This window comes from Ovis canadensis, chromosome 20, assembly GCF_042477335.2.
Source record: "Ovis canadensis isolate MfBH-ARS-UI-01 breed Bighorn chromosome 20, ARS-UI_OviCan_v2, whole genome shotgun sequence".
In the NCBI taxonomy this organism is placed as follows: domain Eukaryota; kingdom Metazoa; phylum Chordata; class Mammalia; order Artiodactyla; family Bovidae; genus Ovis; species Ovis canadensis.
Genome location: NC_091264.1, coordinates 23129894 through 23143632, shown reverse-complemented (window position 1 = coordinate 23143632; position 13739 = coordinate 23129894). Strand labels below are relative to the sequence as shown.

The window sequence follows — 13739 nt, the reverse complement described above, 5'->3', positions numbered from 1 at the left end:
CTTGTGAGAGCCAGTGCCGGCCCGGAGAGGTGGGGACCCTGCCCTGCTCTTCCGTGCTGCTCCAAGCTGAAGTTTTCCATCTGGCTCTGCTGCACCTGGGCAGAGGGTCTCAACCCCTTCCTCTCTAGACCTGGGGTCTTGGCCTGGTACCACCAGGCAGGACTGGGTGGGCCTGGATCCATCCCTCTTATCCTGCTAATTGGTTCAGGCAGCAGGCAGGGCTCTCTGGATCTTGGGGCTTGCTTCTGCTGATAATCTAAGAGTTTACTGCATATCTGCAATATGGGGGTGCTCCTGCTTCATTAGCTCAGCTGACGCCCGAAGACCTCCCCAGTAACAAAGGGAAGGGCCAACAAGTGGAATGATACATTTCCGGTGTGGCCAGGGGGCAGGGCGGCCTCTCTCGGGGGCTTGGAGCAGAGAAGGGGCTCTGAGCTCCTCTGGTACAGCTCCACACCAGGCCCAAATCCGGAGAGGGTAAGCAGCTTGCCCAAGATCACATAGTCCCGGGTGGGGCGTGGACCAGAGCTGAGGGCGCCTGCCTCCGATGCAGTGGTTTGTCCCTGAGCCCTACACTGGGTGACAGGGGCTCCCTATCGTTGTCCAGCTCCAGAATGCTGTCCCGCAAGGCCACGGCCATCCTGCTGGTGGTGCACGCAGCCGCCATGCTGGCCTCCCAGACGGAAGGCTTTGTTCCCATCTTCACCTACAGCGAAGTCCAGAGGATGCAAGTAAGATATTCCCAGGCTGCCCGCCTCCCCAGTGTGGCCAAGGTGACCCACAAGCCTGCTCAACGACAAGCATCCCTTCAGTAAACCCATGTTTAATCGGATATGCCAGAAACACTGAGGTGAGCCTGAAGGACTCCAGATAACCCCAGGCTCCAGCCATCTGCCCAGCCACCTTCGCTCCTTCACCAGTACCACAAAGGTGTCAGTGGCTCCCACAGGTGACATCTTTTCCTACCCCTGGCCGTCCTTTCGGGGGAAGTTTTCAGTTAACAAGCTAATAAATATTTGCAGAGAATCTCTGCAGCACAGAGGGCCACCCCGGGTGAGAGGTCAGACACACAAGGAAATCTCAGAACCTCCCATCCTCAAGGAGCTGACTCAGGAGCCAAGGCGCCAACATGACAAATTCACTCAGGATAGAAAACAAAGCAGGGAGATGTCACAAGACAGGACGTGATTAATTGTCCAGAAGTGATGCTGACAGTATGCACTGAGTTCAGGGGAGCAGAAACACGATGGGCTGGTGGAGAAGAGGGGAACCTGCTCTGGGGGCCCCGAGAAAGAAGGATGCAGGGACAGGTGGGCACAAACGTTCACAGGTACCTTTCCAGGGAGTGGCGGCCAAAGCCTCCTTCTCTTTAGAACCCAGAAGAAAATAGGGCAGGCTTAGTGGAACCTAGGTGGTGCGGCCTGTGGAAAACGGCTGTTAGACCCCCCTCCCTGGGCCTTTTACCTTAGATGTCACGGAGTTCTGAGTGCCTTTCCACCTTTGTCTCTCGATCTCTCTCTTTTTTTTTTTTTTTTTTGACCTTGCTGCACAGCTTGTGGGATCTTGGTTCCCTGCCCAGGGATTGAACCCAGGCCCTCAGCAATGACAGGGCAGAGTCCTAACCACTGGACCACCAGGAAATTCCCTGTTTCTGTTCATTTTTTTTTATGTGGACCATTTTTAAAGTCTTTATTGAATTTGTTACAACACTCTATTTTATGTTTTGGTTGTGGGCCACAGAGCATGTGGGATCTTAGCTTCCTGACCAGGGATGGAACCTGCACCCCCTGCATTGGAAGGCGAAGTTTACCGCTGGACCACCAGAGAAGTCCCCGCCCGCCCCGCCTTCCACGTTCTTTTCCAGTGAGATGAAGGAATGGGCTTTGTGTCCCATGTGTCTGAGACTGAGGTTCCAACAGGGACCCATACACGAGTCAGTGCTCTTGAGGGTCTCACGGCCCTGAGGTGCAGCCTCTGCAGCAACACGCTCTGTCCAGGGCAGATTGCCACGGACACAGAGAACGGCGTCCTTTAGAAGGGCCAGGCGGGACCCAGCTCCCCTTCAGGGGAGGAGAAGACACAGAGGGCTGCGAATAGATGCAGGAGATCCCCTAGACCCACCCCCTCCTGCCTGCCACTGCGGAAACGATGACCGACCATCCCAGCATCACCGCTGCTCGGGGTAGGCCCGGAGCCGAACCCCCAGAATGTCCTCAGAAAAACCGAAGAAACAGGCTGGGTCTGACCTAGGTGCCCGGGGGCCTGGCAAGCCAGGATGCCCAGCAAGATGAGAGGCTGGACAGAAAGAGCCAAACTCGGTGCTACGCGAACTGGCAAAATGGCAGTGAGAGGGTGCTTGGCGTTTATCTGCTCTGTGGTTTCCTCCTCGTAATTGCCAGGCACCGGGATTTTTATGAAGAAGCTGCAGACTCCTTTCTCCATAATTCATCTCCTTGTCTTGCCTCTTATAAATCACCTCCCAGGGACTCCAGTTTCTGGGCCACCCCATGGCGCCCTCACAGGCTGGGCCGTCTTGCCGTCTTTTTTTTATAAGCGCTTTGCTATGAAAAACACATTTTCATCCTTAATATGCAGGAAGGGCGGCCATTATTTTTAGCATCTTAACTTAATTAACGGTAACAACCTGGGTGTGGTGCTTGAACTACAAAGGAAGGGTTCCTCTTTGGGCTGACTTGGTGGCGGGCAAATCCGAGGGTGAAGTGAGGTCACCAGGTGTCTGAGACGCTCTGGGAGAGAGGCGCCAGGGAAAGGGGATTCTTTTGGCCTGTTGGGGGTTGGGGGGGTCAGGCCCCTTAGCACTCCGAATAGGAACCCAAAGGGCCACGAGTGTTTGAGGGAGGGTGAGTTTTACACGATTTTGTGCCCGGCCCCTAGGAAAAGGAGAGGTACAAGGGGCAAAAGAAATCCCTGAGTGTACAGCAGAGGTCAGAGGAGGTGGGCCCTGTGGACCCCGCGGAGCCCCGGGAAGAAAAACAGGAAGTTATCAAGGTGAGCAGAAGACGGGGTAGGGGAGTGGGGTGACGGATCAGGGAGCGGGGGAGGGAGTGCAGAGAAACCCGGCTGGGGGATGGTCCCCCAGGCATCACAGCATGTGCTGTGAACTAGACACTCAGGTGATGAGCTCCATCCTAGGAGGGAGAGACAGACACGAAGGGTGAGACAAGAAATCGTTTCAGGCACCAAATAAGCAGGCAGGATCGACAGTGGGGCTGGCGGGGGAGGGGAAGGAAGGCCTCGCCCCTATTCTCTCCCCCGGGAGAGGAGGTGGTATTTGATTTGAAACTTGGAGGGTAAGAAGGGGCCACCCATGCAAACAGCTAGAGCAAGAACATCCCAGAAGAAAGAAGAGTAAGTGCAGAGGCCCTGCTCTGAGGCCCTAGAGGCCCAGGAGGGTCTGAGGAGGGCAAAGAGGCCAGCAGGGCCTGGGAGGCCCAGCAAGATGCCTGGGAGGCTGCTGAGGGTTCCAAGCTGGGATGGGTACCTCTCCTTCCCCCAGAACCATGAGAGCCATTCTGGGTCATCCAGTCCAGCCGGCAGCAGGGCTGGAAGCCTGAGCCTGCGGAGCCGCCCCTAAGGCTGTCCTCAGGCCTCCTGAGCCCATTTCCCACCCCCGGTGAGCTGGGTAGGAGGAGGGGCAGTGGGCCTGGGACTCCTCCACCACGGCTCTCCAGGGTCAGGGGGTCTCCAAGTCTGCCCGCTGGGTTGTGCAGCAAGAGTACAGAACCGGGAAGCTCTGAGGGTGCTGGTGAGATCAGCTGGCTCCCCCTGGCTCTGCCCCTTTCCCCTCACACGGGTGGAGAGCCTCCAGACAGCTCCTCCACCCAAGGGTAGCCTATGGCTCCCCACATGGACCCTGGAGCCAGGCCCCCTGGGTGCCCTTCTCCCTCTGCTACTTGGAACCTTGTATGACCTTGAGCAAGTGACTCAACTGCTGTTTGTCCTCAGTTTCCTCATCTGCAAAATGGGAGCTCTAATAGTCTCTACCTAGCAGCATAGGATTATTGAGAGGCTTAACAGGACTTAGAAGGACACCTGGCACCTAATAAGACTCCCACGTTTTAGCTATAATTCAGGGGAAGGGGAAAGGCATTTGCTTCCTCAGACTCCCCACCAGGGGAGGGGAGGTGACCCTCCTCCCTCTCAGCTGGTCTCAGGCTCTGGCCTCAGGTGAGATTGAGGGGAGGGGCCAGAATTCCCAGCAGACCCCTTCCATCCCCCCACCAGAATGGGGAGGAGTGGGGGGCGGTGGTCCTTGCAGTCCAGCCCGCCACCTGTAGGCACCCAGGGATTAACGGCTTGCACTCCCTTCTTGTTAACGCTGCCTTATTTCACAGCTGACTGCTCCTGTGGAAATTGGAATGAGGATGAACTCCAGGCAGCTGGAAAAGTACCAGACCACCCTGGAAGGGCTGCTGCGCAAGGTGCTGCCATCCTCCCGGAACGGTATGGGGGTACGGGGTGGGCGGACACCTCCGGGTTCACCTCCTGCAGCACAGCCCAGAAGGATTTCAAGGGGGCTGTCATTTGTTTTTCTGCTTTGCCCTTGAGAACCAGAAGCTGTCTTCTCCTGCAAGCTCCCCCACCCCACCCCATCACTGAGGGGAGCCTAATCACGGGTGGGGCGGGAGGGGGGGCGGAGGGCAGTCGGGGAGAGGGGCGGCGCGGGAAAGGGGCAGTGGTGTACGTGGAGGTGGGGCCGTCACAGGTGGGGAGCCTCATTCCCCAGCCAGGGGCATCTCCAGGCCCCAGACCCCTTCCACTAGCTTCTGCCTGGCAGGGGATTACAAGTGACAAAGACCGCAAGCTTCCTTCTGCAGAGAGCCATTCCTTCCCTCCCCGGTCGCCCCCAGGGCTGGATGGTGACTCTGAAGGAAACCCTGGGGCAGAGTAGCCACAAAAGCCTGCAATTTCCACCCCACCCCACCCCACCCCACCCCACCCCATTCATTCTGCCAACCAAGGTCCTCAGCCCCATTTGGCATTGCCTGAGTCAAGGTCAGCCTGAGTCACTGGTGCAAAGCTAGGTCTTATCTGACAACCAGCTACTGATTTCTTCTCCTAGTCCCCAGGAGGAGAGGAGAGTGGGGAGGAAGTGTTGTTTGGGGGCAGGGAGGTTAAATTCCTAGCCCCAGGCAACAGAGAAAGCTGGAGGCAGACCTGGCCAGACCTCCCCTCCTTCCTCAGACCTGCAGACAGATTCACAAGGTGGTTTCATAAACGGATCTGCTGACCCTTCTGAGCTGCAAACCTCCTTTGCTTTTCTCCAGCAGCCCAGTGACAGGCCACTCAGGGGAGAAGGTGGACAGAACATGGATCCCCCCAACCCAGAGAGGACCCAGAAATGTGCACAGCTCATCCACTGGATTTGGAAGGAAAACATCTTCTCCCAAACAAATCCCCCACCAGCAAATAAATCATGAAATATACAGAAATGACTCTTTTATTTAGTATTTTAATTTACAAAGGTCAGATTCTGGTCATGCCATAAAGGGGGAAATAAAGCTCAGAGAGGGTTTGGCCATAAATGGTGCGCCTATGATTAAGTATGAGACCCATGGAATAAGATTTGCATGGGCTCTTCTGTTCTACATGAGGAAAGTGAGGCCAGAGAAATAGCATTTTTTGCCCACATGCTGAGTCAGTGGCAGAACAAGCACTGGAACTCAGGTCTCCTGCATACTGGTCCATTTTCTGTTTACTGACTTGAGGTCTAATGGACCAAAGCATTTTAAGGCCTCTGCACTCAACCCCTTGCTGGGTAACTTCTAGCCAGCCCTTTAACCTCAATGAGCCTTTTTGGAAAGCAAGGTGGTAATATCTGCCTTGAGATCTGGAGGACGGGACACCAGCAAAAAGCAAATTATCATTATCACCATGTGACTACACGCTCCAGCATCTGCGGCAGAATTACACAGCCAACCCACTTATTTCTGCCTTCTAAACAAAACTGTATGGGAAATTTCACTGTAATTTAATTTTACGTTAATGGATGTTCATTTATTTATAAACTGGGGCCATATAGGAAGCACAGCTCATTCCATCCATAGGTTACCAGCCATTAAACAGTGCCCACACCGAATTTCCACCCGCTCCTGCCACTTTAGGGGCTTAGCCCTGGATTAGTAGTCGAAAGAAGACAAGACTCCAGCCCTAAAGAGGACCCTCATTGGGGGTGCTCTGCACGCTCTCCCCCCAGCCTTACAGAGGACCCGGAGCCTGCACTGTGCAGGCTCCCACAGTTTCCGACGCACGTACTGATCAACCCAAGCACAGCTGCGAGATCCCGGGAAGCACTGCCAAGACAGCCACTAAAAAATGGGGAGAGGGCTGCAGCGGGGCACGTCGGAGGGTGCGGAGGAAAAGACACAGGAATCTCGCTCTAAAGCGCGGGACTGCAGGGACCGGAGGGGTCCTCGCCCTTCCCAGCTTCCTTAAATTCCTCCGGTTGTCAGTAACGCACTCGGAGAAGCAGAAAAAGGAAAGGCTCCCTTTCTCGTCGTCCCTGTTTCGCGCCTTCCCCTCGCCCTCTGCTGGGGTCCGCCCCGACAGTGAGCCCATCTTGCCCCGTCACCAGCAGGGGGCGCCCATTTCTGGGGCCAGGGTCCCCACACCCTCTGGGGGTTTTTCTCGAAGCTCCTGAGGGTTGCACAGCAGTATTGAAACGTATGCCATGGAGGGAAATGAGACTCCTGGGAGATTTCACCCCAGATGGTCTGCATCCTTTTTTTTTTTTTTTGCAGCAGGGCATGCGGGATTTAATTTCACCGCCAGGGCTGGAGCCCGCGCCCCCTGCATTGGGGGCGTGAAGTCTTAACCCCCCACCCTGCGAAGGCCAGGGAAGTCCTGCTCTGCATCTTTTTCGGTGGGAATTGCTTCAGCAAGCACAGCACCTGGGAAGCGCAAGGGTGTTGTCCGTTCCGCTGGACAGCCCCGCTGGAAGCTCCGCGCCGCAGCCGGCTTGTCCCCCAGCCTCACCCAGCGGCCTTTGCTGTGCTTCCCGGTAATGAGCCAGAACCGGGACTCAGCCAACACCTGCTTCTGTATGCACGGCGCCCTGGCCGCCTCTTTAGATGTGTCGGCGCCTCTCTTCTTCGGTTTTCCTCCTCCTGCCAGTGTTCGATTTCTCACCATCGGCTCAAATAATTCTTTTATTTTTTAAATAAGCGCCTTCATTTCCAGGAGATCGGACTCAATTGCTTACAGGACAGACACAGTCTTGGAAGGAATTAAAACTGGAGGATAGAGGGGTAGTTTGGGGAGGTTCTGAGCTGAGCCAAGGACAAAAGGATCATGTTTTCACAAAACAGAAGTAAAGAGAGACACACTCCTGACTAAAGCTAGAGGATGCCTAGAGCAGGACCTAGCAGCATCAGACAGGGGATGTGCCCAGAGAAACCAGGAGGGCAAAGATGCCCCTTCTCCCCACATCCTGGTGAGGCTTATCCAGCAAAACCTTCAAGAATCTCTCCAGTCACCTGGCAATTACAGAGAGTTACAGATTACCCGTTTTCATCTGAAACGTACTTTTATACTTAGTACCACGGGTAATTCATAGGGCGACCTGAGCCTAGATTCACAAGACAGACAGGATGAGGCATTTTCTCAGTAGCCGCATCGGTATGATTTTATAATTATTGCACTACGTGGATCTGCCACGAAATTGAATAGTTAAAAGCAAAGAGTAATTGCTTGATATCTGTACTCTATAATTTAGTATAATCTAATCATGGACAAAGCCCAAAAGAAAATGTTCTGAAAGCATTACATTTTTCTTCATACACAATTCATTATTGACATCGGAGAATGTATTTCGTGCTGCTAAAGGAACTCTTACTCACAGATATCAAAGTGTAAAAGTGGTCAGAAGAGTGAGAGTTTTGTTTAATTTTCAGCCGATGTTGAAAAGCAGTTGACGTAATTGCTCTCTAACCCCTTTCTGACACGTCTCTGTGACTATTTGCCCCTTCATTGACCTAGAGAGATAGGATACTGAGATAAGGTAGCAAGATGTTGGATGGAGCAGGGGCCATCCCAGTCCAAATCTGAGCCAAAAAGCACACCCACATCCTCTATTTCCAGCCGTACTCTCCCAGGAGCCCCACCCCAGTATGATGCCCCCCATGCTGTGGTCCCGAGGAAGCCCAGAATAGCCAAGAGGGATCCTGGGGCTGGGGACAAGGTGGGTGAAGGGCAAGTCCGTGGTCCCAGCGCATCTTTAAGGACCTGATAAATGTGTGTAGAGCTTTTTGCAGGAGGAGAAGGAGAAAGGAATCCACTAAAAGATTCATGGCTGTTATTATTACAAGGCTCTGCCAATGTAGAGAGAGGTCAGCAGAACGGCAAGCAGTGTGGCAGCCCCCCGGGAATTCAGAGCATCCTCAGAGCGGCCCCTCATCTCCACTAAATGTGTGGATGTGGTTACAAAGTAGATTTAGACATTGGAGCTTGTTTTCCCACTTTTGCCTTTAATAAATCAGGAAGACGGACCACAGCCTGAGCTGCTGGAACTGCTCGCCTTATTTTAAAAAACCCACAACAAAGTGATGGGAAAGGAGGGCACGCAGGACAGCCGTTGACTTTGCAGTATTGCCCTGATCTTGGAAATGTGTGTTCCCATACAGGCCCAGCTGCAGAACCGAAAGAGACACAGAGAGGCAGGTCCGAGAGGGCCTGGAGGGGCCTCAAGGGCGGCTCGAGACACAACCGGGGCAGTGGTGCCAAAGGAGCACTGAGACCAAGGGACAGAAGCAGGGGGATGGCCGCTGGGAGGAAAGCAGGCCAAACGGACTTCACTGGAGCCGGTGCAGCGCGTGGAGGGTGGGGAGTGTTGACGGAGGGCCCTGAAGGGTTATCAGTCGAGGGAGGGGGAGGACAGGAGTGGGGTGTTCAGGAGGAGAACACAGAGGCCCAAGACCTGGAGGAACATTGACTCTTAAGGTTTTTTTCTTCTCTTTTCACGAGGTTTTTTTTCCTGATTGAATTTTTCATTCAGATTCTGAATGAAAAATCTTCTTCTGAATGAAAAGCTTCTTCTTGGGGGTGGGAGGGAGGGAAGCATGATCAGCAAATATGCTGTAAGTATAGCACATGACCCCACGGTCCTGCTAGACCCAGCAGGGCAGAGGCAGCCCAGTGTGGGGTGGGAGCAGGGCAACTGCTGCAAACGTGCTGGGTTCTGGGCTGGAGGGAAGACAGCGCTGGGGCGGGGCTGGAGGAGGCTGTGGGCCGCTTGGCCCTGGGTGTACGTAGCAGCAGCCAGGACCCCCCCCACAAGGAAGGAGGACAGAGCCCACCCTGGGGACCACCCCTGGGGATAGCTCCATTTCGTAGCTTTCTAAATCTCCCCAAGATCCACCGTGTGGAAATAGACCGTAACTCTGCAAAACGCTGTAGCATTAAGTTTGTTTAAGCATCAGTTTCAAGCCCTCTTAGAATACACAGGGCCAGTATTGATACTGAAAGGCTCATTCTTTATATATTGAGCTGCACAGCTGCAAGGAGAGGCGCAAATGTTACCAACTCATTTGTCATGCAAACAGTGCTTCAGAAAGAAAGAAAATACTATTATGTGGTATGTGTGTTAGGCAATCACTATATCAAATTCATGGCATTCCGTGCAAACACAGGCAGAGGAAAGGAAAACAACACTTGGTGAGAGAAATCACACCACATGGGAGCAGCTAAGCCGGGGAGATGGTGAGGCTAACTCAGCAGCCTGACCAAGTGGAGGCTGTCATCCCCGACCCTCCGAGTGTGACCAGTGATAAATGCCCCGTGATAGAGCAAGTGGTGGGAATGCAAACACTGGGGCCCTGGGTGGGGCCAAGGTGGAGGTGGGCAATGGGACTGTAGAGGAGGAGGGGAGACGGCAGAAGGGGAAAAGGGAACTGAAGCATAAAAAGGGAATGGAACTTATGAGGCTGGCAGTCAGCGTTAGGAAAAGGTGGCCGATGGTCCATGTGGAAGGCAGACAAAGAGGGAGAGGGAGGCTCAAGGAAGACCACGCAGCACAGTGTCCCTTCCATCTGTCGCCACTCCCCACGCTTCTCTTCGGGTTTCTCTGCTAAGAGCTTCGTATAGTCAGCTTGCCAGGTGGGAGTTTCCACACAGCACTGAAGCTGCAGACAAATGGGTTATGTACAAACACTACGGCGCACGTGCCTGAGTGTGCATGCTAAGTCGCTTCAGTCGTGTCCGACTCTTTGTGACCCCATGGACTGAGCCCGCCAGGCTCCTCTGTCCATGAGATTCTCTAGGCAAGAATACTGGGGTGGGCTGTCATGCCCTCCTCCAGGGGATCTTCCCAGCCTCGGCATGGAACCCTTGTCTCTCAGGCCTCCTGCGTTGGCAGCCTAGTTTTTTACCACTAGAGCCACCTGGGAAGCCCAGTGTCCTGAGCACCTTACACAAATTGCCTCTTCTAATCCTCACAGTGACGTAGCACGCACACAGTCCCCATAGCAACCCTATAAAGTTTACAACAGGCTAGAAATGTTAATTGGATACGATCGCACGTCTAGTGATGGAGTTGGGACTTGAGAACCCCCTACCAAATCCACAGGCGGCACAAGACTACATCTCTGGAGCCTTTCCCTACCCAAGTTACAGTATTAGTCGCTCAGTCATGCCCAACTCTTTGGGACCCCATGGACTGTCTCCATGGAATTCTCCAGGCAAGAACACTGGAGTGGGTAGCCATTCCCTTCTCCAGGGGATCTTCCCGACCCAGGGATTGAACCCAGGTCTCCTGCATTGCAGGCAGATTCTCTACCATCAGAATCACCAGGGAAGCCCCTTCCCCTCCCCATCACTCCTTATAAAAATCCCACCATCTGACCACACAGCCTCCTCCCGCTGGCCTGAACTGCCCCTCAGAGCCCAGGGGCATGTGCCTCTTCTGCCCTCATGATGGGATGCGGTGGCATGATGGGATGGAAGGAGCTCCTTTTGAACTAACATCTGTCCAAGAGCAGAGCCTACACTCCCTTGGGGCTCAATATCAGTGAGTGAAAAGTCAGAAAAATACAGAAGCCAGCCAACCATGTCCTTAGGTTGTACTGGGTCTCAGAGCCTGCCTGGAGTCTAATCCACGACCCAAACAAAGCCCTCCCCAAGCATGGAGAGAGGCAGAGGATTCTGTCTGCCCACTCTTGGCAGGGCTCCTCTTTCACCAGTAAAAGTTGAAAATTATGTTTTATTTGGTGGATGTTCTTAGGACTGTAAGCCCAGGAGACAGCCTCTCAGATAACCCTGAGAAAACTGTTCAGAAGAGGAAGAGGGGGAAGCCATGATATGAATTTTTGCAACAGCAATACCAGGTAGGCGTGACAAAAGATTACTGTCCATAAAAGAAAACCAGATATCTCAAATTAAGAGATTTAGTGCTTTCCTATCTTTGGGAAGATACAAGAAACTAAGTTTACTGAAATTATTCCTTTGATATGCGCCTCAGTTATCTGGAGCTAGTATCCTGCGTTTTCTCATCCAAAGTTTCCTCAAGCTGCACCTTGAGGGTGGCTGCAGTTTGATGACTGCTAGCTGGTGGGCATTCCTTGTTTCCACCCTGCGTTCCCTCAGGGATCACCAACGGGGGAGGCTGTAACGTGGTGGCTAGATCCTTCGTTTACTGATATGGCAGGTAACGTTTTGTCACCATTGGGCAATTCAGTATGACTTTACTGAGTGCCTACCATACCTCCCTCCTAGGGCTTCCCTCTTAGTTCAGTCAGGTAAAGAATCTGCCTGCAATGCAGGAGACCTGGGTTCGATTCCTGGGTCAGTAAGATCCCCTGGAGAAGCAAATGGCAATCCACTTCAGTATTTTGGCCTGGAGAATCCAATGGCACCCCACTCCAGTACTCTTGCCTGGAAAATCCCACGGATGGAGGAGCCTGGTGGGCTGCAGTCCATGGGGTTGCTAAGAGTCAGACACGACTGAGTGACTTTACTTTCACTTTTCACTTTTATGCATTGGAGAAGGACATGGCAACCCACTCCAGTGTTCTTGCCTGGAGAATCCCAGGGACGGAGGAGCCTGGTGGGCTGCTGTCTATGGGGTCGCACAGAGTCGGACACGACTGAAGCGACTTAGCAGAGGAGCCTGGGAAGCTACAGTCCATGGGGTTGCAAGAGTTGGACACGACTTAGATACTAAACTACCACCACCATGCCTCCACCCAACCAAAGGGTGGAGGATTCAGAGAGAAAGAACACTTGGTCTTACAGGGAGAAGTGTTATGCCCAAGTCGGAAATCTCCCAATGACCACCAGGGAGCCGGTATCTGATGCAAAAGCAAAAGAGTTTTATTACCAAGCTCGAGCTGGGGCTCCCACCGACACCGACGCCGTGGCCACAGGAAGGAGCCCTGAACTCTGGGTTACATTGCTTATCAAGAGTATTCTCACTCGCAAAATTCGAAAAACGGGAGTCTCCGGGTCTGATGAGGTGAAGGGTTTTATTGAGGTTTTATCTGGTGAGGGGTTAGGTGTTGAGTTCTGATCGGCTCTCATTTCCCGGGGGCTGGCCACGGGTCCTGATTGGTTCTCTTTTCCCAGGCTTGCCACGGGTTTGATTGGCTTTCATTTCCCGGGCTTGATTTGATTTTCCCGGGCTGGCAGTTGATTGGCTCTTGTGTGCTGAGGTAATTTCGGGGTAACTGAAACTTATCTTTTTGAGGAAATCAGAACTGCGGCCTTTTTGGTCCTGTAGCTAAAAAGCCTCTTGATGAAAGTGAAAGAAGAGAGGGAAAAAGTTGGCCTAAAGCTCAACATTCAGAAAACGAAGATCATGGCATCGGGTCCTATCACTTCATGGGAAATAGATGGGGAAACAGTGGAAACAGTGTCAGACTTTATTTTGGGGGGCTCCAGAATCACTGCAGATGGTGACTGCAGCCATGAAATTAAAAGACGCTTACTCCTTGGAAAAAAAGTTATGACCAACCTAGATAGTATATTCAAAAGCAGAGACATTACTTTGCCGATTAAGGTCCGTCTAGTCAAGGCTATGGTTTTTCCTGTGGTCATGTAAGATGTGAGCGTTGGACTGAAGAAGGCTGAGCGCTGAAGAATTGATGCTTTTGAACTGTGGTGTTGGAGAAGACTCTTGAGAGTCCCTTGGACTGCAAGGAGATCCAACCAGTCCATTCCAAAGGAGATCAGCCCTGGGATTTCTTTGGAAGGAATGATGCTAAAGCTGAAGCTCCAGTACTTTGGCCACCTCATGCGAACAGTAGACTCATTGGAAAAGACTCTGATGCTGGGAGGGATTGGGGGCAGGAGGAGAAGGGGGCGACCGAGGATGAGATGGCTGGATGGCATCACGGACTCGATGGACCGATGGACGTGAGTCTGAGTGAACTCCGGGAGATGGTGATGAACAGGGAGGCCTGGCGTGCTGCGATTCAAGAGGTCGCAAAGAGTCGGACACGACTGAGCGACTGAACTGAACTGAACTGAACTGAACTGAGGGCCTGTCATGGAGTTTGTTGCTCTCACAGAAGGAGTGAGCAAGACGGGAAAGAGAAAAGGAAACCAAAAATAAAACCCTTCAAAAACGCCCTCAGACCTCCCCAACATGGTGGCCCTGGGAGGCCGAGTCTGACCTCACCATCATGGCCACACGACGATCGTCACAGACCTCCCAATATGGCGGCCACCACTGACCTTCCTGTCATGGCGCGGAGCCCCGCCCGCTCCGCCGCGGCCGCGGGCGGGAG

At 53.3% G+C, this 13739-nt stretch overlaps 1 protein-coding gene across 2 annotated transcripts; it reads left to right on the top strand.

The window, feature by feature from the left end:
- The first annotated feature begins 613 nt into the window (after positions 1-613).
- Positions 614-5453, top strand: MLN (motilin). 2 transcript variants are annotated; one of them, XM_069563504.1, is made up of 4 exons: positions 614-731; positions 2896-3009; positions 4356-4464; positions 5292-5453. In XM_069563504.1, the coding sequence occupies exons 1-4, from the start codon at positions 615-617 to the stop codon at positions 5297-5299; spliced, it is 348 nt and encodes a 115-aa protein (XP_069419605.1). In that variant the 5' UTR covers position 614; the 3' UTR covers positions 5300-5453. The 2 variants fall into 2 exon arrangements, with proteins under 2 accessions (XP_069419605.1, XP_069419603.1); XM_069563502.1 differs by having other exon boundaries at positions 615-731; positions 5289-5453.
- Positions 5454-13739: the final 8286 nt, after the last annotated feature.